Genomic DNA, 27,407 nt, shown 5'->3' on the forward strand with positions numbered 1-27,407 from the left:
CGACCACTGAATGATCTCAATTTCATTAACCGCGGAGCAGCTATTATCTAAAAATAGGTTAAAGAGTTACACAGGGCCTGTTAGGTATGTGGTGTGTACTTTGTGTTTATTTTTCATTTTGTCAATCTTTGTTTGTCTACCATCGATAAAATGTTAATGCATAGTGATCCTTATGTATTACATTATAAGATATTACATCCTTCATTACATGAAAGTAAATAACAAGATCGCTGGTATGTAGAGTAAAACCCTGTGTCCCTACGTCCACTCCATGATTGTTCATGGTCTGCATAACGGTACACAATACGACAACACGGTGGTAGACACTACACAATGTGCCGTTTAGTCGGATTTAATTGGGATTCCTGGTTTGTTATATTTAACTCTTCTTAAATTTTAAATAAAAAATATTATTTGGTCATATAACAAGTGAGCAAGTGTTTACCGTTCCATGACCGTCATCATAATAGAAAAGAGTAGATCAGATAAGTAGATATGGGTGAATGTGAATGTGGTGTGGGCTGTGATGATGATAATGGTACTGATACTGATACACAGAGACAGGCTGTTTCTGTTAAAAGTAAACGTCTAGTTTATGTCTTCATATTGTTATGATTGCGTCAATAGAACACGGGCAAGCCATTTGGCATCAGTAATTACTAATTATTAATATAAAAATAAATTCTATAATCCTCAGAGTTGAATCATAATTAATTTAGAATGCTACTATTGCTTCTTGATCTTGTCACAGTCACAGTGTTCAATGGGCATTCATAATAATCATTCATTGATTGTCTTTTTTACACTTAAAACCAAAGACAAATGTTTATCTAGAGACTAGATATTTATTAATTTTCCTCAAGAGACACGATTCTGTTCTCTGCTTTGTCCATCAGGCATCAGGTCAACCCATTGAAAGACCTTCCTACATTTAATGGGAGGCCTTCCGAAAGCTCCTACAAAGGGAAACCACTCAAATAATATTCCCTCAACTAACCCCAAGTAAAAATAAAAACCTAGTACCTTTAACTAACCCTAATAGGAAAAACAAACACCCTAGCACCTTTGCTAAGACTTATGACTAGGTAACCCTAATAGAAAAAAAATCCTCCGATCTCGAGCTAACCCTAATAAAGAAAAAAAACCCTCTGACTGCTTTGCACTACCTTTCAATACTTCACAAATCAAAATGGCAGCTGAGAATCAAAAGAATGGTCAAATTAGGAAATTTTGAACTTTCACAAATCTATCAAGGTTTGTTCTAGAGTTTTTACAATACAAGACCTATATGATGACAAATTGAATAAACGCCTGACTTGACTTACTTGACTTGACTTAGATGCCTTTCGCGTCTCGACCGAAAGATCGGGTCGCCTTGGCTGTTTCCAGTATTTCCTGTGTGAGGTGTCTCCAATATTGCCGGTCCTCTGCTAGGGTTCTCAGATTTTCAAGGTCCCCTGCCGTTATGAGACTAATGCTTTGTCCAAGTGTTGTGAGGTTTTTGTTTAGGATCACAGGGAGTGTTGTGATCGGTCTTCCTCTGAAAAGGTTCCCGTGTTTTTGGAAGTATCCCGACATGGCTTGGTTAGCTGGTATGTTTTTGTCCCTGCGTAGTATGTGACCGAAAAGTTGCCATCGTTGTTGTAAAATGTCAAGGGAGATTGGTCTTTCTTTTGTGATCTTATAGAGTGATTCATTTGAGATCTTTTTTGGGTATTTGATGTCCAGTACCCTTCTTAGCTGTGTGCGATGGAAGGCATCCAGATGTTCTTCTTCGGATTTTGTCAACGCCCAAGTGCCGCAGTTATACAGAAGTACCGGTTTTACAAGAGCACGGTACAGTTTCAGTTTGGTTTTTCTCTTTATTTTGTCACCTCTAATCCATACATTGGTGAGTTTACTGAGTGCGGCGTTTGATAGCTGTTTTCTTCTTTGTACATCCTCGGTGTCTCCAATTAGTGAGCCGACTTTCTTTGTTCTTTTCCATTCCTCTTTGTTCCTCGATATTGTTGTAAATTTGGTTTTATTGGCATTGACTTGGAGGTTATATTTCATGAGGGTATTTTGTATGATGTCTATATTTGCTGGTGTTGATCCAATAAAATCGACATCATCTGCATAGACGATTTCTCTAGACAACGGTGAAAATACTGGGGATGTAGGAGCTTTCGGAATGTCTCCCCATTTAATCATTAATGACAGGACATTGTTATCATTAATCATAGCCAGTTATAACCTCAAAGAAGTCCTTAATTTGTTTGACTTTGACCGTTGATTGACCTGACCCGGCGAACATTACGTAGACGTAGAATGTGGTTTTTGTCTGTTAAGTTAAAGAAGAGATTTTCAAATCATATACACGATGGTGCGACCATCAGGCCATCCGTTTTTAAATGAATAAGGCCTTGTCCTTTTTCAATCTCATTTTATTTCAGAGATACAGAATATCGAAGAAAGACAATTGCATCATCTGTGAACAATAAATACATAACAGTGAAATGTAACAATAACTGATATCGTAACGCTTTTATAATTCTCTATGCCCCCCAAGTCTTTGGATAGTGCTTTCTTGACAAGTAGAGGACAAAGACTGATATTAATATTACATTAGAAAAATGATGATCAGTTGCAATAATATGGTGCTTTCTTCGCACATAGAGGACAGGGATATACATTAGAAAAATAATACTAAATGATTTTCGAGTTTTAAGTAACCTAAAATGAAAGTCACATAATTCTTTAGCGCCTCTCAGGTAGCGGGTCTGTTTCCTTCAGACCAGGCTTGTTATATGGCTGGAGGGCCATCAAAGCGCAGGGCAAGCGAGCTGTCCTAGGAGGTGGAGTTCCTTCTGCATCGCCGGCTGGAGCAATCGGTATGTTAGGTTGTTCAGTTGGGACGATAATTTCGTCAGTAGGACCGTTGCTTGGTGGCTCTTCGAGTTGGAGACCATCTTGGGTGTTGCAGGCATTGAATTATTGCTCTTTGCCACTGTTGTGGTGGGTGTAGGCAGTGTGGCTAGTGGAGCCCTGGCAATCACTGGATGGTAGAGGTGCAGGAATTTTCTGTTTCTTAGAGTTATTCTGCCTGATCCATCAACTCTGACGACATACTGGTCGAACTGGCGGACTTCAATTACGATTCCTGTTTTGTCCCATTTCGTGGGAAATGGCCCTGTCTGATTTTGTATCCTGACGCAGTCTCCAACAGTAAGGGGGGGGGGTAGAATGCGAGTATCGGCAGATAGTCTTTCTGCATCCTTCATGTGCCTGTTTCTTAAGGCTTCTTCCCTGTTGGCTAAGGTCTCTTGCCAGGTTATATGGGGGATATATTTTCCTGGGTGTATTGGAATAAAGTCCCTGATTGGCCTTCCAAATATGCACATCGCAGGGGATAGCCGAGTGTCCTTGTCTGCGTGTTACGATACTGAAGGATGGCGCATTGGAAGGAATCTGTGTCAAGGTTCCCGTCACGACGGGTGTTGTCCATGATCATTCGTTTGGTGGTCTTGACGCCAATCTCTGCCCTGCTGTTGCTGTGGGGGAATGCCACTGATGAGAGACGGTGTTAGACCCCCCCCCCCCCCCCCCCAGTCGCGCAGGAACGTTGTTGTGGCTGTAGAGGTGAATTCTGGGCCACCGTCGGATGAGAGTTCATCACTGATGCCGTAAGTAGTGAAAGTGCGTCTTAGGCTGGTAATGAGGCCTGTGGATCCACCATGTGCTCTTTCCACGATGGGCCAATTGCTATATCTGTCGACGATAACTAAGTAGTTATGTCCTGCATCTTGGAAAAAGTCTACACAGATACACTGGAAGGGGTATTGGGGTTGCATTGGCAGGGTAGGGGGAGCACTTGGTTGAGTTGGGGCTATGCGGTTGCAAGACTGGCACTTCGTTCGCATTTCACTTATTGCAGCGGTCATCCCAGGCCAGAAAAATGAGGCGTCAGCGCTGGAGAACATTTGGGACACAGCTTGATGATCTGAGTGGAGGGCTCGAAGGGCTTTGTCGCGCAGACTAGGAGGAATAATTATGCGGGGTCATTGTACAAAGCCACACCGTCGAAACTTGTAAGTTTGTCTCTGAATTGAAAGTAAGGTCTTAGTTCTGTTGGCAAATTGTCTTTTGCATCAGGGAAGCCATTTTCTATCAGGTCAATTAATTCAACCATTGAGTGGTCACTGCTCGTGGCAACACGAACATCATTCCAAGTTATTGAGCTGATCCCTCCAAGGAGTATTTCTTCATCTGCGTGTAGATTGGCGTTTGCAGGTTGTGCTCTGATGGCCATGAGGAAGTCATGAGACAGAGTTGGGAGGCTGAAATCAGTGGAGATCGGGGTTGCATCGTCGGGTAGATGGAGGTGTTCGGCTTCGCCCACTGGTTTGCGTGAGATAGTGTCTGCAGCAACATGATGGACACCAGGGATATGAGTGATCTGGAACCGATATTTCAGTGTCTTTTCTTTTAAGTTCCTGAGTCATGGGTTTGGGATGGCATCCAAGTTCCTGTAACTGAACACCTTAACCCTCTCGTGTTTAGATTCTTTTTGGGGGAGTAGATAATGAGTTCCCTATATGGCCATGTCAATCATGTAGACATCCTTTGATGATATAAGCCTACTCTTTGATATCTGTAGTCGCCTTTTCGTTTTCTACGGTCACTCATGGCTAAACTCCGCCCAGAAACGATTTCATAGGTCCGTCCATCACCAAATTTCAAACTTTTGTTCTCGTGAGTTCTTAATTTTTTTGACCGAAGAACAATTGGCTACTGAGCATCTTGACCCTTCAACGATTGGTCGTTCTGGCAGCTCACGTGTCAACAGTGGTCAACAATGAATTGAATCATCGTTTAGGCAGTGGAAGACGGCCATGGAATAGTTGCGTCACATCGCCACGTTGTTGAATAAATTATCCAGGCATGGTCGATAGGTAAAAAAGCCAAATTATGTTCTAGTTACATTTGAAACAAACAAAGTATATCACTGATCTCGTCTCTTTGAGATATAAAGAATGATATAAAAATCAAGAAAATCGGCCGATAAATAAAAAAGTTGCTAAAAAAAGCTAAAATAAACAAAAGCAATTTTTAAAATCAAATTTATTCGTAAAACAGTTGGTTTTCAACCGATTTTTATGAAACAAAGACCAATGTACTTCTTTTTTCAAGCTGATTTCAGCAATGTGACTTTCAAATTCCTCAGAATTATATTTTTTACTTTTAGATTTTAGCTTTTAGGCCTACTCAATAAGGTGTTAAATGGTGTCTTGGGTTGAAGCAGTGTGCGGAATGGTTGCATTCTTTCTGCTGATGCAAAGGCATATGCGACCTGGTTTACAAGGCCAAACCAGCTTCTCACGTCGGTGATTGTGTGGGGTTCGGGAAATTTCTGAATTGCATCTAAGACTTGTGGGCATGGACGAACAGTTGTTGGCGTAATTTCAAACCCTGCAAACTGGACTGTTTCTTTAGTAAAGGAGAACTTTGACAGGTTAAGAATGACCCCATTCCTTCCACATGTATCCAGGAACTTTTTGTCTTGTTATCGATGTCACTTATAATCTCGTCGAATCGTCTGGTGTAGGCATCGTCAGATGAAATGTACCCTTGAGGGCACACGCGATATCTGTATCGGCCCCAAGGGGTTATTAAGGTAGTCAGGTGTCTGTCCTCGGGGGTCTGGTGCTATGCTGTGATAGCCATTCCAGGCGTCGAAGGTACTCTTTCTCGTGTTGTGTGGAACCATGCGGGCCTGGTGGAATGGCGACTGAGTGGGGTGCGTCTCTCTAGTGGCATAGCGATTAAGGGCTTAGAAGTCCACGGTTCGGCGAGGTTTTCCCAATTTCTTAGCGCAGACCATCTGATGACACCATGACACTGGAGTCCCGATTGGAACTGGTTCCAGTACGCCAAGTTGATTGTCCTGATCAAGGCCAGCCTTAACCTGTTCCTGCCAGTAGATGGGTACTGGGATAGGGGTGTGGTGTGCAACGGGCGTGGCCTCATCGTCGATAAGGAGTCTCATTGGGTGTCCAGACATCATTGGTAGCCCTTGGTGCTCGCAGACATTGAAAGTGCTACTTTTGTAGTAGTCTAAGAGCCAATGTTCAAGCTTTTCTCTGTTTTCTTCTATGGCTGGGAAGGGCAGGATTGTTGGGAGGGGTGGTGGTTTCTGGCGAGGGGGACAATCACAAGGGTCTTTGTCAGCCGTATTGTCAGATTCACTATGTAGGGCAGATTGGATGGTCTTCGTAGAGTCTGTTATTATGGCTGATTCTATTGATGGGAATGAGTGGTGTATGATACCAAGGTCTTTGCGGGCTTCCATGGATAAGAAAAATTTGTCAGTTGCTTGCGAGATGTAAACGATTTGACGCGTTGTTTTCCATTGCATGGATTGTGTGAAGCCTGTTATTCGAAGGGCTAGGGCACCCACAATCTCGATGGGGTTTTGATTTGCAGCTTTCATCTTCATTGAAGTGGGCAGTGGTCAAACCTAGCTGTGTAAGGAGTGAGGTACCAGCAAGACGTGATTGGCAGTCGGTGTCTGCAATGGCCAGAGCTTTTGCCATACTGGTTGGGTTGCACAGGATGGAATCGATTCCAAGGTCGTTAGCATCTGACGGAAGGGCTTGAATCTCAATTTGGACTGTCGGCTGTTGTGCAGATGGGCGCTTTTCCCATGACTCGCGTGCAGAATTGTAGACGTGATGGTCAAGACGATCGATAGTGCTTCAAACACGGCTGTTGCAGAGTTGCCTTGCCTTTTCTGTTTTGGTTTTCTGCAGATATTTTCAAAGTGGTGCGGAATGTCACAATTGGTGCATATATGACCGTATGCCGGGCAATGGTTGACTCTGTCTTGTTTCTTAGTGCCATCTCCATCTCTACCACAATAGCCGCATTTCCTTTCAGGGGGTCGGTTTTGCCCAGTGAGACGTTTTCTTTCCATTTGTCTTTATGTGCTACTTGCTGCGCTGACTGATGTAGGGGTGAGTGTTAGAGGAAGGGGGTTGATCCTGCCAGCCGAGTGCTTTCCGCTTACCTTAGCCTCGATAAAACGGATGGTTTGTCGAGTGACATGTCCTGGTCAGCCTGCCCCCGCACATCAAGGCGAATGTCATCTGCTTAGCCGATTATCAAAGTGTCCCGAATCATCTGATATCTGTAGGAGACATTGACTCCACATGTGCACTTCAAATCGTACTGACAGACACTTGCTTGACCTTTGATGCGTGCGGCAAAGGTGCGGGCTGGTTCATCTCTCACTCTGTCTTGTTGCCTCTGCTGGAGTTGTAACCTAGCCACAATGACGTTTTCTTGGCGGATTGCGAGTTTTTAAATATTATCGAGGAGAGTATTTTCATCACTTGACGTGAGGTTAGTAAAACTCCTTGATAAGTCCCTACGGAGGGCCTCGTCGCAGCATTCAAGGAGTTGAAAAATGATGTCCTGGCCGCTAAGTCGCCTTGCGAGCTTATATTCTGGCCACTTCTGCATGAAGTATGTCAATTCCTCGCTTGTTCCTGACACAGAGATAATTGGCCGCTTGACTTTTTCAGCTTTGACCCCTGTGGCCGTGGGCGCTGTTGCAGGGGATGTAGTCGGATGAGCAGTCCTCTCGTGGATATCGAGGAGTCTGAGCATTACATCTGAAGGGATGTTTGATGTCCTGGGGCAGGATATCTTATTGCAGTGATCTCTGCGAGATCTCTAGCATCCGTCATAGCTATTGAACTTTCTTACTTTTAGTTTCTTCGATATAAATGAATAAGGCCTTGTCCTTTTTCAATCTCAATTTTATTTCAGAGATACAGAATATCGAAGAAAGACAATTGCATCATCTCTGAACAATAAATACATATCCTTGAAACGTAACAATAACTGATATCGTAAGGCTTTTATAATTCTCTAGTTTTCTCAGCTCACACTTGTGACTGATTCTTTTTCTTTTGATATTCTAATTCTAAACATTTTGGGTCTAGTAATTCACAGATCAATTGAAATTTTAAGTCATTATCATAAATAGTAAATAATAATGATAACTGTGAATAATGAGATATCCTCTTAATATATGCATGTCTTTGAATTATGAAAAGTGACCCAGCCTCCCATAGTGGGCAGTGAGGCACTTACTGTGTCTTCTGTCCCCTTATATCTGTCTTCCAACTCATTCTCTGTCTTCGTCTTGGAATGAGATTACTTGGTTTTGTCCTGGCCCTTGCCGGATACTCTGGCTGGGAGGGAAACAGCCAAATGTATAGTTAGTTTTGGGGGATGATATTTTTTTCCTTGTAAATCTGTTATATATTATCATATTTGTTATTTTTAATGTATAAAACGAAATGTAAGCATTTGAGTGTATTCCTCTTTGTTGGATCTTGTGCTTGTGTCTGGGTGAGACTTATAGGTCATCCCAGACTAAGTACATTGATGGTATGCTCTTGGAATCTACATCTGATCCCTATTTGTTCCCAGTTCCCCTTTTGTCTTCCTTTCTCTTGGGTGCTTTAATTGTAATTCTATAACTTTTTACTACCCCATTTTCTTCCTTGTTACCGGCGCTGATATAACCTAAATGTGTTGCAAGAGCCGTAAAACCCTTAAAAACAAAAACAACAAAAGTGACCCACATTTCTTTCTCAATCCTTTTTGGAAACTATCATTTTTGTTTATTTATTCTTCCTTTATACATGTCTGAAAAAATGTAAACCTAAATAGATCATACACAGGGATCTGAAGTGAAAATAGTTATGTCAAATAAAGCAATAATATATCATATATCGTCTTCGAACCTGTATATCCTGGCTCACGTCTTGTTCTTAGAGCTGCAGAGTTGGGGTCTTGAAAAGACTCTTTCACTAGTCACAGACGTAAAATAAGTCGTTGGTTATCTGGTCACAGGCGTAAAATAAGTAGTTGGTTATTAAAGTTAAAGATGTTGTCTCTGTCAAAATAGGCGTCATGTCCCCACCTACATATTTAGTATTGCTGATGGCTTGGGACCCTACAAAGCACTTTGAATATATTTTATGTATGTATACAAGTAAAAAGCTCAAGTTTTTAGGGGTTTTTAAATTATTTTTTTCTGGGTACCCCACCCATAGTTGGCAGGGAGGCGCTTACTGTCTTCTATCCCCCTATATCTGTTTTCCAACATGCTTTCTTTGTCTTGGAATGCTTGCTTTTGTCCTGGCCCTGGCCGGATACTTTGGCTGGGAGGGAAATAGTCAATTGTATAGTTATTGTTTTGGGAGATGATATTTCCTATATATATATATATATATATATATATATATATATATATATATATTGTTTTTTAAAATATTTACCACAATGTTTGAGACAGTCTACATTAATGTTTCAGGCTGTAGACTGTCTCAAACATTGTGGTAAATATTTAAAAAAATAATAATTCGCTCCATTACTACATGTCGAGCACTTTTCGTACCATATTTGTATCAAACACGATTCTATATATATATATATATATATATATATATATATATATATATATATATATATATATATATATATATATATATATATATAGTTCTTTGACAGGATGGGACATTTAGGTGACTTCAAAGTAAGTACTCTGATAGTGTGCTCTTGGAATCTACATCTTTTCCCTATTTGAACTTATTCCCATTTGTCTTCCCTTTTCTTGGGTACCAATTGTAATTCTAGAACTTTTTACTATCCCATTTTCTTCCTTTTTTACTGGCGCTGATATGACCTAAATGTGTTGCAAGCACCGTAAAACCCTTGTCAATGTTGAAAACGAAAATAAAATCATGAACAATGTCGTAACTAAGGGTGCTGAGAAAGCAATCTGCCAGTGACGATGAAGCCACACTCAAAAACCTTCTCCTACTTAACCTAGGGAGTCAAGAATGGCATTAAGAAAGGGGGAAAATAAAGTCAAATCTCTGGTTTGTGTTACAGAGGTGCTTTATTTATATATTTCTTGACTATGAATGTGGTGCGCAAGTGCTGTTGTGAAAATGATATAACTGTATTTTAAACAATTTGTAATAAATATGTATGTCTTGTCTTTAAAGGCGATTTTCTCCGTTTAAAATTGTTTGGTGACTCTTTTCAAATATGTAATAATGTAATGGGATTCGAATTTTACAGACATCCAACGGGTTGCCAAATCAACACACATTGTATTGAAGATATAGAGGAGGAAAGTAATTATAAAATCCCTTGTTACAAACGAATTCCTGTTATATTCTCAGTTTGATTTATATTTATGTGCTTTTCACTGTATGTAGAGACCAAACTTTGTTTCCATTGAATGGTTGAAGTTAAAAAGGTATGTGGCCCAAGGCACAACAGAATTAACTGCAATATGTCGTCAGATCTCTCTGGGAGGTTGTTTTTACATCTATTTCTTTTAATCAAAATTTCCACTTTAATATATCATTTTTCATTATGTAGATTTTAGCCTTGTATTTTATATTTTTTTAAAATTGTTTCTTTTTCTTTTCAGATCAACAATGGATGGACATACATTGAGAATATATCATCGAGATATCTGTTTCAATTACAATGGGTTGATCAGTGAGTTATTTATCGTTTAATTTTATAGCTCTCTTATTTCAGATGCTCAAAAGTTTCTATATCTAAAATTATCAACATTTTAAGTTTTAGCCTGTTAACAATTGTGTAAAAAATGAAAATGAATGCTTTCACTTTGTATTGTTGGTTTTATTTCTTAATACTTTTAAAACTTTCCTTATTCGGATCATTTTGATTTTAAGCTAAATTTTCTTCATCTAGTTCATTCTGACATAATACTGAATTGATGTGTTCGGTCACCTTTTATCTAGCTTATTTATCACAGTTTAATTAACCAAGATACTTGGATGAATAGCAGACTAATAGATATGAAATCTGTCAAATTGAACAAAAATGTAAAGGAGAAGAAGTTAGTATGAATTCATCTATTACAATTGCAAGATATGTGATTTTAATGGAAAGATCGAGTTTGAGTCCATTGACCAAATGTTGATCAAATCAAATTAGAATTATGCTGTTTATTGTGAATGAACTTCTTGAATATATATATATATATATATATATATATATATATATATATATATATATATATATATATATATATATATATATATATATATATATATATATAGAGGGAGAGAGAGAGAGAGAGAGAGAGAGAGAGAGAGAGAGAGAGAGAGAGAGAGAGAGAGAAGGGGGGGTGATAGTGACAATTCTGCTATATAAGAGCAGCAGATTATTATGTGAAGTGAGATATAAAGTGATGAGCGCTCTTTTGTTATAAGATGCAGATAGACCATTCTTGATGACCAAGTGTTATCAGACCTTTAGTATTGTTTAATATTAATATTCTGCAAAAGCTACTGTCTGGTTTTTTTTTTTCTTTTCTTTTTTTAAATTCTTGGTTGTAAGTTAAATTCAAAGCACACTTTGTTTCACAAAACATATAAAAACAGGAAGGGGAGGAATACAGGAAATGATAAGTATATCCAATGTGTCTTATCATAATTCAATATAATTTGATGAAAAATACCATTTATAGAAATTATTGAACTTTTTGATTGCTCCATGGTGAGCATTTGAAAAGTTTGTTTTAGGTCCCTCCACTTCCGTCTTGAAACAAATACCCATATCCGACTAGTTTCTGATGGTTTCATCTTTCATAAGTTTTTTTGTTTTTGGAAATGATATGTGACCTTCGACCTCACACGCCTACTATTATGCTGGAGTGGTGCTGAAAAAGAATTTTAATTTTAAGTTTATCTTCAGCAAAAAGAAAATGTTGGGTATTTGGCCTTAAGAAACTTTCTCATCAATAAAACATGTTAACTCAATCCAAATCACCTAGTTTTGATTATAAATTTAATTTTCAGCATAATACTGTTTTGGAGTACTGGGTCACATATAAATCATCTCCATTTCTGTTGATAGATTGTTGATTTTATTTCCTTCATTTTTCTTTTGTATTTTCAGCATGAGAGACGATTGAGTTCTCTCCACACCATCTATTGTATCAGCCTGGGAGTTTAACCAGCTGAGACACAATGCGCACAAAGACAAGCAGAGATCTGAAGAAGATTCCACCAGAGAGTGATCACAAGATTTGTTTGTCAGTGCCCAAGGTTGTTTTGGACGCCAGTGACTGCGCCAAACTGTTAGAAGGCACTAGGAAGACGTCAGTCATCGTTATGGAGAGAGATGGTAAAATGGTGGCTGTGTCGAAGCCATCGTCTTCTTCTTCAATGTCGGAATCATCGCTTTCATCTCCAATGTCTTGCTCATCCTCCTTAAAATCATCAACTCCAACAACCAGGAACAACCTACCTGAATCAGCACCAGCAAAACTTCCAAAAGAGTCCAATGACACCCTTAAGTTAATTAAAGTGTCATCTGCAGTACAGTCATTGTCATCGTCATCATCATCTTCATCTTTGTTGTCGTCGGCACCCATGTCATCGTCAACTAATTGCAAAACTGAAATGGCTGATCATAAAGAAACAGTCTCAGCAGCAGCAACAGTCAATCATGCTCAAGACTCTATACCTTCAGACCAAGGTAAAATGATTTTAAAACCGCCCAAAAAGCGAAGGGTTGCAGATGCGGGTCTTTATGAGGATTCTAAACCGTTGACAAGCTCATTAGTGAATGGAGACAGCGGATATGGTGGAGTAGCAGCATCAACTCTGCCCGCCACGGCTCCATTTATCCAGGAAGCAAATGAAGTTGTTGCTCTTCGATCTAGCCTGTCCTGCCCTGTGATTTCAGCACCATCAAATTCTTTGCAAAAGCATACCATTGAAAATTTATTACAATCCTCTTCATCAAATAATAATAATAACAGTAGTAGCAGTAATATGAACCTGATCTCAGGGTTGCCATGTCCCCCCCATCAAGCATATACTCCCATTATTCATCCTCCCATCCACCAATCAGCTGGTCATGAATTGTGTTCAACAACCACAATACCACCTCTGCCATCATCTGTCATGCCTGCATCATCGTCCTCACCATCATCACTATCATCACATCAGTCAACAGTCTTTTTATCATCACCCCATAGCATAATAGCTCCTTGTGTTCCTCCAAATCCTTCACATGAGTCATCAACTGCCCCACCAGATCCAGAACCTTCCATTATCTACAACAGCCATGCACTTCCCCAACCCCACCCAAGACTGCAAATACCACCTGTCCCACCACACATCCCGTTAACTGTCTTACCAGACAAGGAACCAGCAGATGACTTCATACCTCCTTCATCAATTGCATCACAACCCTCCCCAACCACCAGTGCATCTCAACCATCTTATCATTCATCTCCAGAGCAGAAAGAACCCATGAACTTGTCAACGTCGACCTTTTCAAAATGTTCTAATGCATTGGAAAAATTTTCTGATCATTCTGTTTCTGCTGAGTGTAAGTCTAAAGGTAACGGCCATTTGAAATCTGAATTAGGAGAAAATCATGTGCAGGATATTTCTTGTGTCAGTAGTATTAATGTTAGTTTACAGCAGCAAAATTCTGATGTCTCTAATGCAGAACCAAATTGTTTGAATGACTTGCACTCTATAAATGTTATAGATAAAATCTGTGGTTCAAAAGTAGTCGATAGCAATGTTAAAACCAATGTGGACTCTTCAAATATTATTTCTTATGACCACTCTATTGATAAGCTTAAACCAGAGACAGAAGATTGTTCTCTTCCTTCGGAGATAACCTGTGGGGTTAAGGATACTGGTGAACAAAATGGATCATCAAATTTACCAAGAAAATACGAAGATTCTGTGGAATCAGAAATAAGAGAGGACGATCTGAATGTTAAACAATTGTCTTGTTCTTCATCTCCAAAAGATGTTTCTCCCCCTCCTGAAGAATCTGTTAATCCAAAAAAGTCCAAGAAGTCGGGTAAGAAGAAAGTGGAGATTCCGATGGACGAAGAGTCTTGTGCAATGAGATCATCTAGTTACTCGGAATCCATTGACCACGTTATCCAACATTTTGAGTATGTTGAAAAATCGGTAGATGATGATATTGAGTTGACAGAAGAGGAAGAGGCAATTCTTAGACAGCAGTTTGATGACAGTGGTGATAATGCTGACAAATCGGCTGTGAATATGAAAGAAAATGGACAGTCCAGTTCCCCATCTCAATTTGAGGAAGGAAACGCATCAGGACAGCATAAATCTATTTCAAGCTCTGATCAAGAGTTAAGTTCTGTAAGGGTAAAATCAAAAGTTTCTCCGAAGAGGGAATCTAAACCTAAAAAACAGCGTGTAGAAAAATTATCTCCAATTATGCAAAATGTCGTGGATGTTCTGTCTTTTGTGGCTGCAAATGTTGATGATGAGACATTGCCTAGTGAAACCGGGCTTTTGGAGTTGGAGGCTCTTTTAATATCGCTTCGTTCCAAATGCCAGAAAAGGATTTCACATATTGGGGTGGAACATGATTGTAGTGATGAAACCATAGTTGATGAAAAATTGAAGATGGTGCTGAAAAGGTCAAGAAAGACTCTCGTTGACATTTCTACGTTTTACCCGAATGATGAAGATTTGGTAGATAATAAAGATGCAAGTCACTTAGAAAGTTCTGTTTCCCATGATACCAAAGATAACACTACTTTTGATGATTTAGACAATAACAAACTTGAAACCAAACCTAAAAAATCCACAAAGAGGAAGTCTAATTCTCAAAAAGGAACAAATAATAGATCTGAAGAAAAAACTTGTGCTGAGTCAAATTCTTTGTCTGATACAGTGATTAATAAAAAACCAAAGAAAGTGAAGAAATCAAACAAATCTGTGCCCAAAACTGTAAATAAATGCACCAAGTTGAATCAGTCTCCCACAAGCCTAAATAATGATTCTGGTCCTGTGTTTGGTCAGTTGAATGGTGAGTGTCCATCGCAAGCCACATCTGACATCGGAGAAAGCATCGGCTCCACGTCTGCCGGGTCTGATGAACAAATGACTCCTGTGCACGATCCTGATATAAAAGATGAAGGTGTGAACACAGACCTGGATGGTGATGCCCAGGACACTGAGGATGCTGAAGACAAGGACAACAAACCTGTGAGGCATTACAAAAAGCGGCTGGACTTTGTCAAATGTTCTCAGTGTGACCATCAGTGTCGGGGCAGATCGGCCCTTAGTCGACACATGAAGAAGGTTCATCTGGTAGAGGCTGACATGCCCTACAGGTGTCATCTTTGTACTTACGGCTCCACAAAACTAACTGCCCTCAATCGTCATCTCTACACTCACAACGTCTTTCCATGTTCTCGGTGTGATTTCCAATCGTCTGAAAGGGATAAATTAATGGATCATATGGCAGAGAGACACAAGGACAAATTGGACATGAAACTTTGTAAAGTGTGCAGTCGATACATCAAGTGTGACGGGTTTACCATCGAGGACCACACAAATAACTGCAAGGGGCCCATACCCTTCAAGTGTACAGAATGTAACAAGGAATTCAAATATGCCTCATCTCTAAAGGTGAGTGAGATATTGACTTTTTTATGCTTGTGTTATTTTCTTTTCATCTTAAAAAAGTCTTTACCATTTTCTTTATTTCTATACACAAAATGTCAGGGTCGTAGATGACTTGATAGAATATTTTGATTTTTAAACTTTTTTTTTCTCACTTCTAACTCTGCTGGCGGTTGTCTTTTAGTTTCCTGCTATTATTACATATTTTACAAATTACTACATATTTTACAACTTCTTTTAGAATAGCAAGCTTTCTGTGTTAAATTGAGAATTTTCTTCTCTCTTTACAATGCATTTATCCACTCTTAACATCTTTTATCTGTTCCTTCCTTTTACTCAGATTTCAAACACCATGAAATAGTATTAACTAACCCCCATATGATAATGCTTGCTAAGGCAATCCAGACATTTTGGGAAGGTTCAGATTCTCAAACACCCAAATTAATGTTCATTGTCTTTTTAATGTATTTTAGTCCTGCAACAAGAATACGCTTTGTCAGACAGCTAACATCTTGAAAAGTAAAGTTATTATAATGACTATTAAAAGTAACCAATCACCTCTAACAATTTCTAATTCTTTTTAATTTTTTTTATCAATTTAATCGGGGGGCAAAGTGGCCAAGTGGTTAAGGCATTGCACTGTGACCCGGAAAGCTCCTGAGTTCAGCCCTGCTTCAGGCACTTTTGGTTTTTTTCCTTGGGCAAGATTATTAACCCCCGATTCGCTCACTTGGACAACATGGGTGACTCCTGTTGACATCAGCCATCTTGTTTGATGAATTATCTATATTCCTTTGTTGGATGCCTAGGTGACAATATCTTATGATGTCACGACGGAAGGGCATAATTTTTAAATATGTTTTTTTAAATTGGAAAACTGACAGTCTAAGAAAAATAAAATGACAAAAATAGCTTCACAAAGATCGAAAGATTTTGTGTTAAGAGCCTATCAAAATAAGTTCTTAGCCTTTGTCCATGTCTGGGGCCATTCACTTTCGGCCAGGAGATTGCATCATGTAATGTATGCATCTACATTGCAACTGTTAAAAGTGAACATTAGTTTCATTCTCCTTTCTTAAATTCATTTTTTAAAAGTTGAATGTAAAATGTTGCTGCTCGAAGCTCGAAGAAAAGTATTTAAAAGTTGGACGTTGTTTAAATATTCTATGTTATCAGCACATCATATTCTAATGTGACATAAAAGCACAAATACATTTTAAAAAAAAAAAGAGTTTTTATTTAGCGCATTATCCATTCGCCAAAGCACTTTTTCCTGATGAATAAGCAACATACTCAACTGTAAGATGCTATTTTACAATTTCTAAAAATTCCAATGGGGCAATGCTGACTGTTACTCATTAAAATTGTTTGAGAAAACAAGGACTTAACTTTGCGCTGCCCACAGCTTGGGGTTCAAACATGGAACCAACAGGTCACAAGTTGAATGTCATACAACTAGACCACACAGTCGCATAAATTACTGTCATGCATTCAAATGCGCCAATAGAGATTTTGTTGATATACAGGGTAAGGCGCTATATAAAAACCATATATTATTATTGTTATTATCATTATTATTAGATTTTATTGTAAACAATTTTATCCCAAATAAAAAGTTCCAGTTCAAAAGCAGCATTTCTTTTGTTAGCTTTGGCTGCAGGTTGTGCATTAAGCATCAATAAGGATTAAACAAGTGAAAATCTGTGATCGGTTGAACTTTAGTTTAGAGCAATTCATCTAAGTTTTAGAGACGGTCTTTTTGTGCATATTTCATTTTCATTTTCTTTCAAACCACTTCGGTTCCATCTACAAATGTATCTCATCATTTTTAGGGTTCATGGAAATGTCATTTTGTCAAAATCATTCACGTTTAAACTTGATGATTTCGAACAAGAAAATGTACACTTGCATTTATTATTTACATTAATTAAACAAGTTTTATGGCATAATTACATAATGGTTACTGACACTTTTCATTGCGGTTTATGTTTTAATTATGTCATTTGATTGAAAGATGATTTCGATTCTAAAATGGGTTTTAAATTTTTTTTAAAATAAAAATTTCTCTGCCTCCTCTTCACGCCATATAACTACACCAGGTCCATCACCACACTCACTTCCCTGATGAACCCAAACTGTTTAAATGTGAGCTTTGTGACTACCGCACCAACTACAAGGCCAACCTTCACAAGCATCACAAGAACATGCATGCAGTGCAGGACAAACATATTCAATGTCCGGATTGTGGCAAGATGTTCTCCTCCCAGGACAACATGAGGCGCCATAGAAAGGTCAGTGGATTAAGTTTTTTAAAAATTTCTTTGAGAATGACAGATAGCAACAGCAATGGTTCCTTGTTCTGTGCAGCCCAGCCACATAGAAATACATATTCAGTGTCTTCAGTATCTGCTGGTCAGCTGGTCAGGATTTTTTCTTTGCGAGCCAAATCTTGCAGAAGTCAGATTTTCCTTCAGCTTCCAATTTAAAATAAATTGATAAAAATAAAGTCTTAAAATTGATTTAGAATAGTGGTAGTTCTTGGAAAATCACAGATAGCAATGACTCTGTTCTGTGTCACTTAAAAATACTAATTCAGTCTGCTAGTCAGAATTCGTTTTTTCAGCCAAATTTAGCAGAAGCCAGATTTTCCTTCAGCTCCCTTTAAAAAGAAAATGATAAAAATCTTTAAAAAATTAATTTAGATTTAGAATATTGATCTCCCCCTTCCCGGAAATTGATCCACACTACAATTTATCAATTTCAAGTGGCAGTTTCTGTAAATGAAGGGATGAAATCATGCCTTTTTAATTGATGCTTATTTTTTCCATCTTGAAGTTCAACTTTTGATGATAAATATGAGCCTGTGCTGGAAGCTGGACCCCAATGCATGTCGCTGTTTTATATAAAAAACTTCAATAAGTTCTTCTTTATTTTATCTTTTAATTTGGTCCAGATTTTCAGCAGCGCTTTCTTCATTTGTGATTATGTGATCATACATATTACATAAATTGAATTTTTAAAAAATTAACAACAATAATCTTCTCATCTCTGATCTGATTGTTTTAAGGTGACATGTCGTTTTATTCATGTGATTGGTTAATCTTGAATTTTAAACACTATAAATTTCATTCTTTAAATCTTTTTTGTTTAATTTTTTTATTTTTTTTTTTTTTTTTGTACTTTTGAAAATAAAAAGTCTTCTTTTCCCTAAAGCAAAATACATTTCGTTTTGAGGTGTGGTATAAACATGAATTATTTTTAGACAAATATGATCTCATTTGCATATATATTATGTAATATGTGCTGTAACCAAATGAAAAATTGCCTTCATGGTCAATATAGATATTATTATTATTATTATTATTATTATTATTATTATTATTATTATTATTATTATTGAGACAAATTCGATTCATATCCAGAGTTGTTGGTTGTCTTCGGCAGGTCAGCTTGTCAAGAAATATTGAGAACTAGTTTGTTTTGTAAATCAACTTTTTTTTTTTCTTTTTTTTTTTCAATTTTTTTTTTTTTTTTTTTCATAGATTTTACCCAAAAAAATTCCTCTCAAAACTCAAAAGAAGTCCAAAACTGGTCCATTTAGAAATTTTTACTCTTCTTTATTCATCACTGCCTCCAACTTAGATTTATTTATGTATGTGTGTGTGTGAATGAGTATGTTTCAGCCAAAGTAATTTGTAATTTAAGTGCATATATAGTGTGGTGTCTCAGAGTTATAGCGCTATATAAGTTTTCAGCATTTTTATTATTAAAATAACCATCCTGTACTAATGAACAATCCTTCTCAGAGTTATGACACCGTAGAGTTCATTTTCAATTCCATATTATATCATGTATGACTGGACAGTTTTGAGCCATAACTAGGTATAACTTTGATCATCTATTTGAAAATGAGTTGTAATAGTAGTCCTTCAGAGCCATTCGGCCCATGGAGCCGGAGTTTATCCCGGTTTCTATAACGTGAAATGGACAATAGCAATTGCTTGCTATCCTTTGGATAGGATGCTAGTCTATCGCAAAGTTCTTTCCACCAAATCTAACAGACTCAGCTACCCATTCACTGCTGGGTGGACAGGGGTTTGTGGCGGGTGGCACAAAAAATCTCGACTGCACCCGGGATCGATCTCGGTCCCTTTGCGTGTGAAGCGAGTGCTCTACCAACTGAGCTATCGTGACCCCATGAAAATGAGTTGAAAGCGCAATAATTAGAGACAATATGGCTAGATTTAGGTATGAATAAATTAAGGTGTATGAAGTTTTATAATGACTGAAATCTAGCAACTAGAAATTCAAAAATTACTGTGTGAAAAGAATAGAGGGGAAAAAAAAAGAAAATGTGCCAAAGTCTACCTATATTTCGTGATATTTTTACACTGATCTTCTGTTTTAGTGTTTAGAATTAGCAATGAGGTTAAGGAGGAAGAAGATTGAACGCTTCTTTAATTTTAGAATTAATTCTTACTCCTGAGTTTTGTTATATGCTAATATTAATATCCTGTGTTTTTCTCATTCATATTTTTATGAATTATTTATTCCTATAAGAAATTTTGCTGTAACATTTATTTGCCTGTCTCTTTGATGCACAAATTTCCATCATCAACTTTTATTGTTGTATATGTTTTTTTTTTATGTTCAACTTGTGACAGTGCAACAAAATCAGTGGTTGAAAATAAATTGAAATCTATAAATTTCTTTTTGTAACCAAATGTGGTGTTATTCAGAATTGTGGTCCATTTGACCCGAATAAAATGTGGGGGTCCCGATAGCTCAGTTGGTAGAGCTTCACACACACACACAAAGGGACCAAAATCGATCCCGAGTGCAGTCGGATTTCCTCCCCCACACCACCTATTTATCCAGTAGTAAATGGGGAGTTGGATCTGTTAGCTCTGATAGAAAGTACTTTGCAATAGACTGGCATTGTATCCAAAAGGTAGCAAGTAATTGCTATTGTCCGTTTCACGCTTTAGAAACTGGGATAGATTCCGGCTCCATGAGTCTTAAGGCTCTAAAGGACAAGAATAAAATGTGTGAAAAGTTTTAAAGGTATGTGACCATGCACAATTCAAGTTCAATTTGTAGGAGACAAAAAGAAAATAAGGGTGGGAATCAATCTAGTCGTCAACCAGATTTTGAAAAATTGATGTAACACAGATTTACTTAGGTCTCTCACTTTGTTTTTTTTTTGGGTGATAGGTAGGCAATATGAAAACAATCCCTTCAGTCATGGGCTTGACTGTTTCATATGCTCCCATGTATTTGTCTTTGTGTTCATGACGACATATTTTGAACCAAGCACTGGTGTAAGAAAATCTGTAAAGCTTTTCCAGATCTCTGTCCATTGACACACTGTTTTCATTTAAGATATTTTAATAGAGAATGTTTTGAATGTGACAAACATACTGTATAAACGATCAACGCCATTGAATGATATTTTATAACAATCTTGCCACCACTCCCCCACCCCCCAAAAGGACTATATTAATTGGGAGTTACAACTGTTTTTTTTGTTTCTCTCTTTATGTCAAGACACTTGTGATGATTAGGGTTTTCAATACTTTCGAAAGCATGAAATTATTTTTCATGTGATCGAAAACGTACTTAGACTATGATGTTCGAATGGTTGTACGATCCGATAGTGATGTCGTTTCTTCTTCTCTTTACTCGCCTATCCTGCTTCTTTGGTTTGTGATTGTATTTTTGACAGGGGATATTTTTTTTCTGTAAATCTTCTGCCTGTTTGTTCTTGGTTATTTACAATTTAGCTTATGATATCTTTAGGTTATGATTTTGATTACATTTGTACTATTTTGTTAGATTGCTTGTTTTTTTGTTTCAGCGGTCTCTCATATAACCTCAATTGTGTTGGAAGAGACCTAAAGCAACAAAAAAAAAAAATAAAAAAAAAAAAAGAAAGTTTCATCAAACTCAGTATGCTTAGAAATGTTTCCATTTTATAATTTTATTCATTTAATGTCTGTCACTCATCCACAGGTACATACGATGGTGCGTCAGTTTTCATGCGAGACTTGCAAGAAAAGTTTCAAAACCTCCTCCGCCCTCAAGGGCCACCAAATGATCCACACAACCATACGGCCTTTCCCTTGTAACATCCCAGGTTGTAACAGAACTTTCCGGACGGCCAAATTCTTGAAGAGTCACCAAGCAGAATTCCACAGACTGATCCCCAAGAAATTTCCTTGCCATGTGGATGGTTGTAACTATTCCTTCTTCAAACGGAGTCACCTGAATCGACATACTATTACCCACACTGGTAAGTCATAAGTTGGATTCTCTCCCTTTCAACAAGACCTCCCTGGACCTTAATCCTATTTACATTATTAATTTTTAAAAAATAATTTTTCCTTGAAAATTTAGATATTACACACACTTTCTCAGCTACCCCTTGAGCGCACTTCCTCAAAACTTCCTTTCCATGTGTAGGGATGTAACTACTATGCTTTCTGGATGCATTGATGTTGGTTTAGTTGATTTTCTCCCAAGTCAATCTTTTTTTCTTGGTACCTCTTCCTTCTTTCTATATAGCACTAGTTACGATTCAGCCTACTTTTTTTCTCATTGAGATTTCTTTGTACATCACAAAATTTTAAGAATTTTTGTTGTTATTGTTGACAACTTAAAACTCTATGGTACAGTTTTGCTGAACAAAATTATGTATAGCATGTATTTATTCCTTTTGAGTTAGAGTTCAAAAAGAGATACAGTCTCTAGCCTGTCTTTCTAATCGGCATTGCCAAGAGCATAGCAAAGGCTGGGGTAAAACTAAATTGTTCACTCACCCAACAAATCAGAAACCTGTCTAATCTTGTTGATTATAGCAGTGATTGACATTTCCCAATCGGAGAGGTCCCACTTTATATATTTTTGTGTAATGTTATAATTGGTGGTAGACTGTATATTGTTATAAAGTTGCCAATTTTTCGTATATTTAGGGAGTTCAGTATATTTTCAAATCCCCTGCTAAGTGGAAAAAATGTAACTACATAATGTCTTCTTACTGGAGTTAAGCACTCAGAAAGGGGTCCGTTAATGTGTTTGCTTAAAAGTTCAGTAAATTTTGGCCTCCTGAATTGGCAACCCTGCTTGTTATTCAAGCTTATTTTATATAATATTTAACAAAACTCCTTTTTTTTTCTGCAGGAGAGCGTAACTATCACTGTGCCTGGCCTGGTTGCCGGAAATCGTTCAGGCATGCAGACAATCTCAAGGTTCATTTCCGTTCCCACAGCATGGAGACCATCCAGTGTCCTCTCTGCGACTTCAAATGCAAGCACAGGATGTCGCTGTTCAAACACAAGAAGAACGTACATAAAGTCTTCGACGCTTCAGTCGTTGTATCACCTTCAAAGCGTGCAGACGCCAAGGCAGGCAGTGAGGCTGGGAAGGAAGGGACCAGTGGCACGGTGAAGGAGGAGGCAAATTTGTTAGACAGTTGCCAATCAACTCAGACCACAAGTAATGGTATTGATGAGTCACCTACACCTTCTAAAATGACTAACAACACTACCAAGAAGTCCTCTGTTGGTTCCATGGATTTGTACGAATTCAAATCAGAGGGAGAGTCTGAGGACGAGGGTCCGTCACCATTACGTTGGGATAGCGTCAAGTCTACGGCCTCAGTGACCCCTCTCCCTCCCCCACCCAAGGAGCTGCTGTTGAAGAATGAGAAGCTGGAGAAGAAGGAGAGGGACAAGATGGTAAAGGCTGAAAAGAAGGAACTTCTGAAAAAGGAGAAAGCTGATAAGAAAGAGCAGGAGAAGAAGGAAAAGGCAGAGAAAAAGAACCAGGAGAAAAAGGAGAAATTGGAAAAGAAGGAACTTGAAAAGAAAGAGAAAGAAGAGAAAAGAGAACTTGATAAGCGAGAGAAAAAAGAACAAAAAGAAAAAGAAAAAAGAGAGAAGGAGGAATTGAAGGAAAAAGAGAAGAAAGAGAAAATAGAGATGAAGGAAAAAGAGAAGAAGGAGAAGGAGGAGCAAAAAGAAAAGGAGAAGAGGGAAAAAGAAGAAAAGAAGGAACAAGAAAAAATTAAAAAGAAAGAAGAGAAGGAGAAGGAAAAATCAGATAAAATAGCTCAAAAAGCTAAAATGAAGAGAGATAAAGAAAGGCGGAGATTGGAAGTAAAACGTCTGAAAGCAGAAGCCAAGAGAGTTTTACAGAAACGGTCTGCACGGTTTGGAAGGGGGATAACCAGAAAAGCCTCTCTGCTTGCTTTGAAATCTAAATCAGCTAAAAATAAAAAGACAGTATTGGGCAGGAGAAAGTCGCCAAGTAGAGCTGTCTCCCCCAAGAATTTGGATGAGAGGAAATCTGTAAAAGGCCGAAAGAAAACAAAGGCAGCAGTTGAGAATGACAATGTTGAAAGTAAAGTTACAGAGAAAAAGAAGAGAGGTCGGGCTGGTAACAAATCACCAGCTAGTGATGACAAAAACAAACCACCTTCCAGGTCTGCATCTCCAAGAGCTGCTTCCCCAAGGGGTGCTGGAAACAAATCCCCAGTTAGAGATAATAAGGCATCAACAGTCAAAGGGGGGAAGAAGAAAGCTGCTTCAATTCCCAGGAGAAAGCCCAGTGCCAGGATCAAAGCCAGCCAAAAATGTCAACAGAAGACCAAAAAAGGGACACCAGTGTCCAAAAAAATTGTAAAGAATATCGCTAAGAAAGTGACAAGAGGAGGTAAGAGAGGAAGGCCTGTGAAGAAGAAATCAGTTGAGAGTGGTGACGAAGATGGTGACGGTGGTGAGCCAGATCAAGAAGTTGCTAATGAGGAAGTAGACAAGAGCAATGAAGATGGCGATGATAAAAATGTCCAAGAGGTTGATAAAACATCTGATGTTGTCTTGGATAAAGTAAAAGAAGAAAGTAATGACGATAAGAAAACTAGGAAGCAGTTGAGTCAAGAAAAGGTGACTGCTCCGTCATCGCCAGCACCTTCATCATCAGAGGAAGACATGCTCCAAGGAAATGCAAGTCCTTACAGGGATTTCTCGGATGCTGAGGACTTGGACAAAGAACTAGAGGAAGAGGAAGTCATAGACAAGGCACAGCCCAGTTCATCAGAATCTTTTAACAATGAAGAAAAAGATCTATCTCCTGAGGAATCGCCTAAAAACATTCAGGAAAACGAAGAGGATGCTTCCCTTACTCGGAATGAGGAGGAAAACAATACTCCTGATGATGATCACATGGAGACGTACCCCGGAGAGGAATCATCTGATGACGAAGGCATCAATGATATTCCACTGACACCACCTAGAGCTCCTGCTCCTCCCCCAATGGAGAGTTCAGAAGATGAATTGGAGCCCCCAGAGACAATGGACTCCTCTGCCCCCTACTCAACCCCTGCCCCTAACACCCCATACTCAAACCCTGGTCCAAACACCCCATACTCCAATCCTGGTCCAAACACCCCTTACTCAAACCCTGCGCCCAATACTCCTTACTCTAATCCTGCGCCCAATACTCCTTACTCTAACCCAGCCCCTAACACACCCTTCTCCGTACCTGGACCTACAACCCCTTTCTCTGTACCACCACCTACAAATCTGGTGCAACAACATTCTGTGCACTCTGAAGAGATGACCACAGGTGTTTCGTCAGTCGCATCACTAGACCTGCCATCTGCAGGGTCTGTTGAAATGCAGCAACCTCAGGGATCGGTGGAATCATCCCATCCAATCGGATCTGTTGAAATGCATCGGAACTCGTCTGAGCTGAGTCACCACAACAGTTCTGTGGAAATGCTTCATCATCGTAACTCCACGGAAATGCCACAACAACATGGGTCTGTCGAAATGCATCCGCACTCAGTAGAAATGCATCCGCACTCAGTAGAAATGCATCCCCAGGGATCAGTTGAAATGCACCCCCATCAAAATTCTACAGAAATGCAGCACCCTCACCCACCCGTTGACATACCTGCTCATGAACTAATGAATATGCATGCTGTCCCTTCGTCAGACATTCATAGCCACCCAAATATGGACAACTTACACTCACACCATGAAGCAGGAAGTAATATGGTTCACCCTCATGTCTCTCAGTCCCATCATGTACCAGATGACATTCATTCTGTCCCTCAGTCTGTGCCCAGTCAACTTCCCACCACCCCCACTCATCCTTTGGACAAGTACGGCATGGCCACTCCTGTTATCGATGACGGGCTAGGAAACACGTCAGAGGCTGACAAAAGATACTTTGACCAGTACTTGAAGAATCTTAGTGCTGCCAACAATCAAGCTGCCGCAGCAGCTGCAAGGGCCAGCAACTTGATAGGAAGTCAGGAAAATTCTAGAGATTTAGCTAAATCTCCCACCAATCCTCTACCATCACCAGTGGCCACCAGCGTCATCACAAGTATGGACTCATCTGTCCCATCCCTCTATCATGGCCAAGCTGACTTAAGACGGTTAGAAGCTATGGTAGGAGAGAGACAACACACTGACCCCCTCTATGCCAGAGACACAATGTCAGCTGCCCTTTCCCGCCAAAACACTGCCACACCGTTGCTTCCTGCTAACCATGCCACACCCACGCCAACCTTCGAATCCTTCCCATCTCTGAACCCCCTTCACTCCTCCACAGCTGTGACTGCTAGAGACAACGCCTCTTCTTATCTGCGTCAGCAGGAGAACCTTTTTGCTACACCGCCTGTTACGAGCAGCTTCATGGCAGAGGCAATGTTCCAGCGTCAGTCCATGACAACCCCCTTTCTCCCACCACACCCTCCCCAAGCACCAGACAGAACTGGCCTTTCCCGTATTCCAGATCCAACTGGCACACTGCGTACCAACAATACCTCCAGCCTCCTTCGTCGTCCCACCACCATGCCCACCACTGCAGACATGTTTGCCGCTCCCACAGTACCACAAGCCGTCCCACGCCACCCCCTCACCAATGCTTGGTCCGGACAGGAAGTAAGACCCACTCACTGGCAAAACCCCTATTTCCCAAGACAAACCAATATGGCATCTGCTGCAGCTGCTAACAATCCCTTTTTCCCTGCCAAGGAAAATTATCTGCCTAGTCGTGACTTAATGTTTGATCCGTCTACGGTCCGATCCCAGACTGAGAGGGGAATGTTTACATCCCAGGATCCCTTACAACTTGACAGGTTTGACCTCAGTAATTTCTTTCCCAGTGCCATGACCCCTTATGGTACTTCATCCTCTTCTCTGGATTACTCTCGGACCTCCCACACGACCACACCTAAACCATTTGATGATCGCTATAGACAGACTGCTGCAGCTACAGCCGGCCTACCCGATTTCCGTGGTTTACCCACACCGACCAGCGCTGCCACAGATCGATTTCCTGGTATCGGGGTCAATGCTGGATTCAATTTATACCCCAGCAATCCCACAATGCCTTACCACGCCCAGCATGTGACAGACAATATGAACAGTGCTTTCCTCACACACCCGTCCACGGCACAACACGCTATGCTGGAGAGAGACTACGCAGCGGCGGCTGCTCACAGAGGTCTCTACCCTCATCACCCCCATCAAAACACCGCCTACCCTTTTATCGACGATCGCCAGTATGCAGGGTCATCCAAATTGGGCCACGGCCACACCACACCGACAACAACAGTGCCGCAGGAAAGAGATCTGATGGGCCGAACGGCTGCTCAGGACGGCCAGATGCAAGACCCCTATCGCAGTATGCTGTATCGGTATTAGTATTAAGTCCTGGTGATATTAGTATTTACAACTTGCATCATACATTGTTAGTCTTATAAATGGTGTCCAATACTGATAGATACCCTGTCCAAAATTATTTGGTTTCATTGTGTCCCACTACTAGTATTCTCAAAGCTGAAATGTAGACGATGTTGTTAAAACTACAGTG

General features: G+C 39.4%; 2 protein-coding genes across 5 annotated transcripts in view; one reads left to right on the forward strand and one right to left on the reverse strand.

The window, feature by feature from the left end:
- LOC144975196 (actin-related protein 8-like) overlaps positions 1-27,407 on the reverse strand; it is a 407,315-nt gene that overhangs the window by 240,795 nt on the left and 139,113 nt on the right. The gene's annotated exons all lie outside the window — the stretch shown is intronic.
- LOC144975192 (uncharacterized) lies at positions 32-27,322 on the forward strand. 2 transcript variants are annotated; one of them, XM_078919010.1, is made up of 6 exons: positions 32-84; positions 10,502-10,572; positions 12,004-15,527; positions 17,621-17,812; positions 21,534-21,813; positions 22,701-27,322. In XM_078919010.1, the coding sequence occupies exons 3-6, from the start codon at positions 12,075-12,077 to the stop codon at positions 27,236-27,238; spliced, it is 8,463 nt and encodes a 2,820-aa protein (XP_078775136.1). In that variant the 5' UTR covers positions 32-84; positions 10,502-10,572; positions 12,004-12,074; the 3' UTR covers positions 27,239-27,322. The 2 variants fall into 2 exon arrangements, with proteins under 2 accessions (XP_078775136.1, XP_078775137.1); XM_078919011.1 differs by having other exon boundaries at positions 71-368.

Source organism: Berghia stephanieae, chromosome 6 (assembly GCF_034508935.2).
Source record: "Berghia stephanieae isolate SIO BIC M18660-M18661 chromosome 6, UCSD_Bste_1.3, whole genome shotgun sequence".
Taxonomy (NCBI): Eukaryota; Metazoa; Mollusca; class Gastropoda; order Nudibranchia; family Aeolidiidae; genus Berghia; species Berghia stephanieae.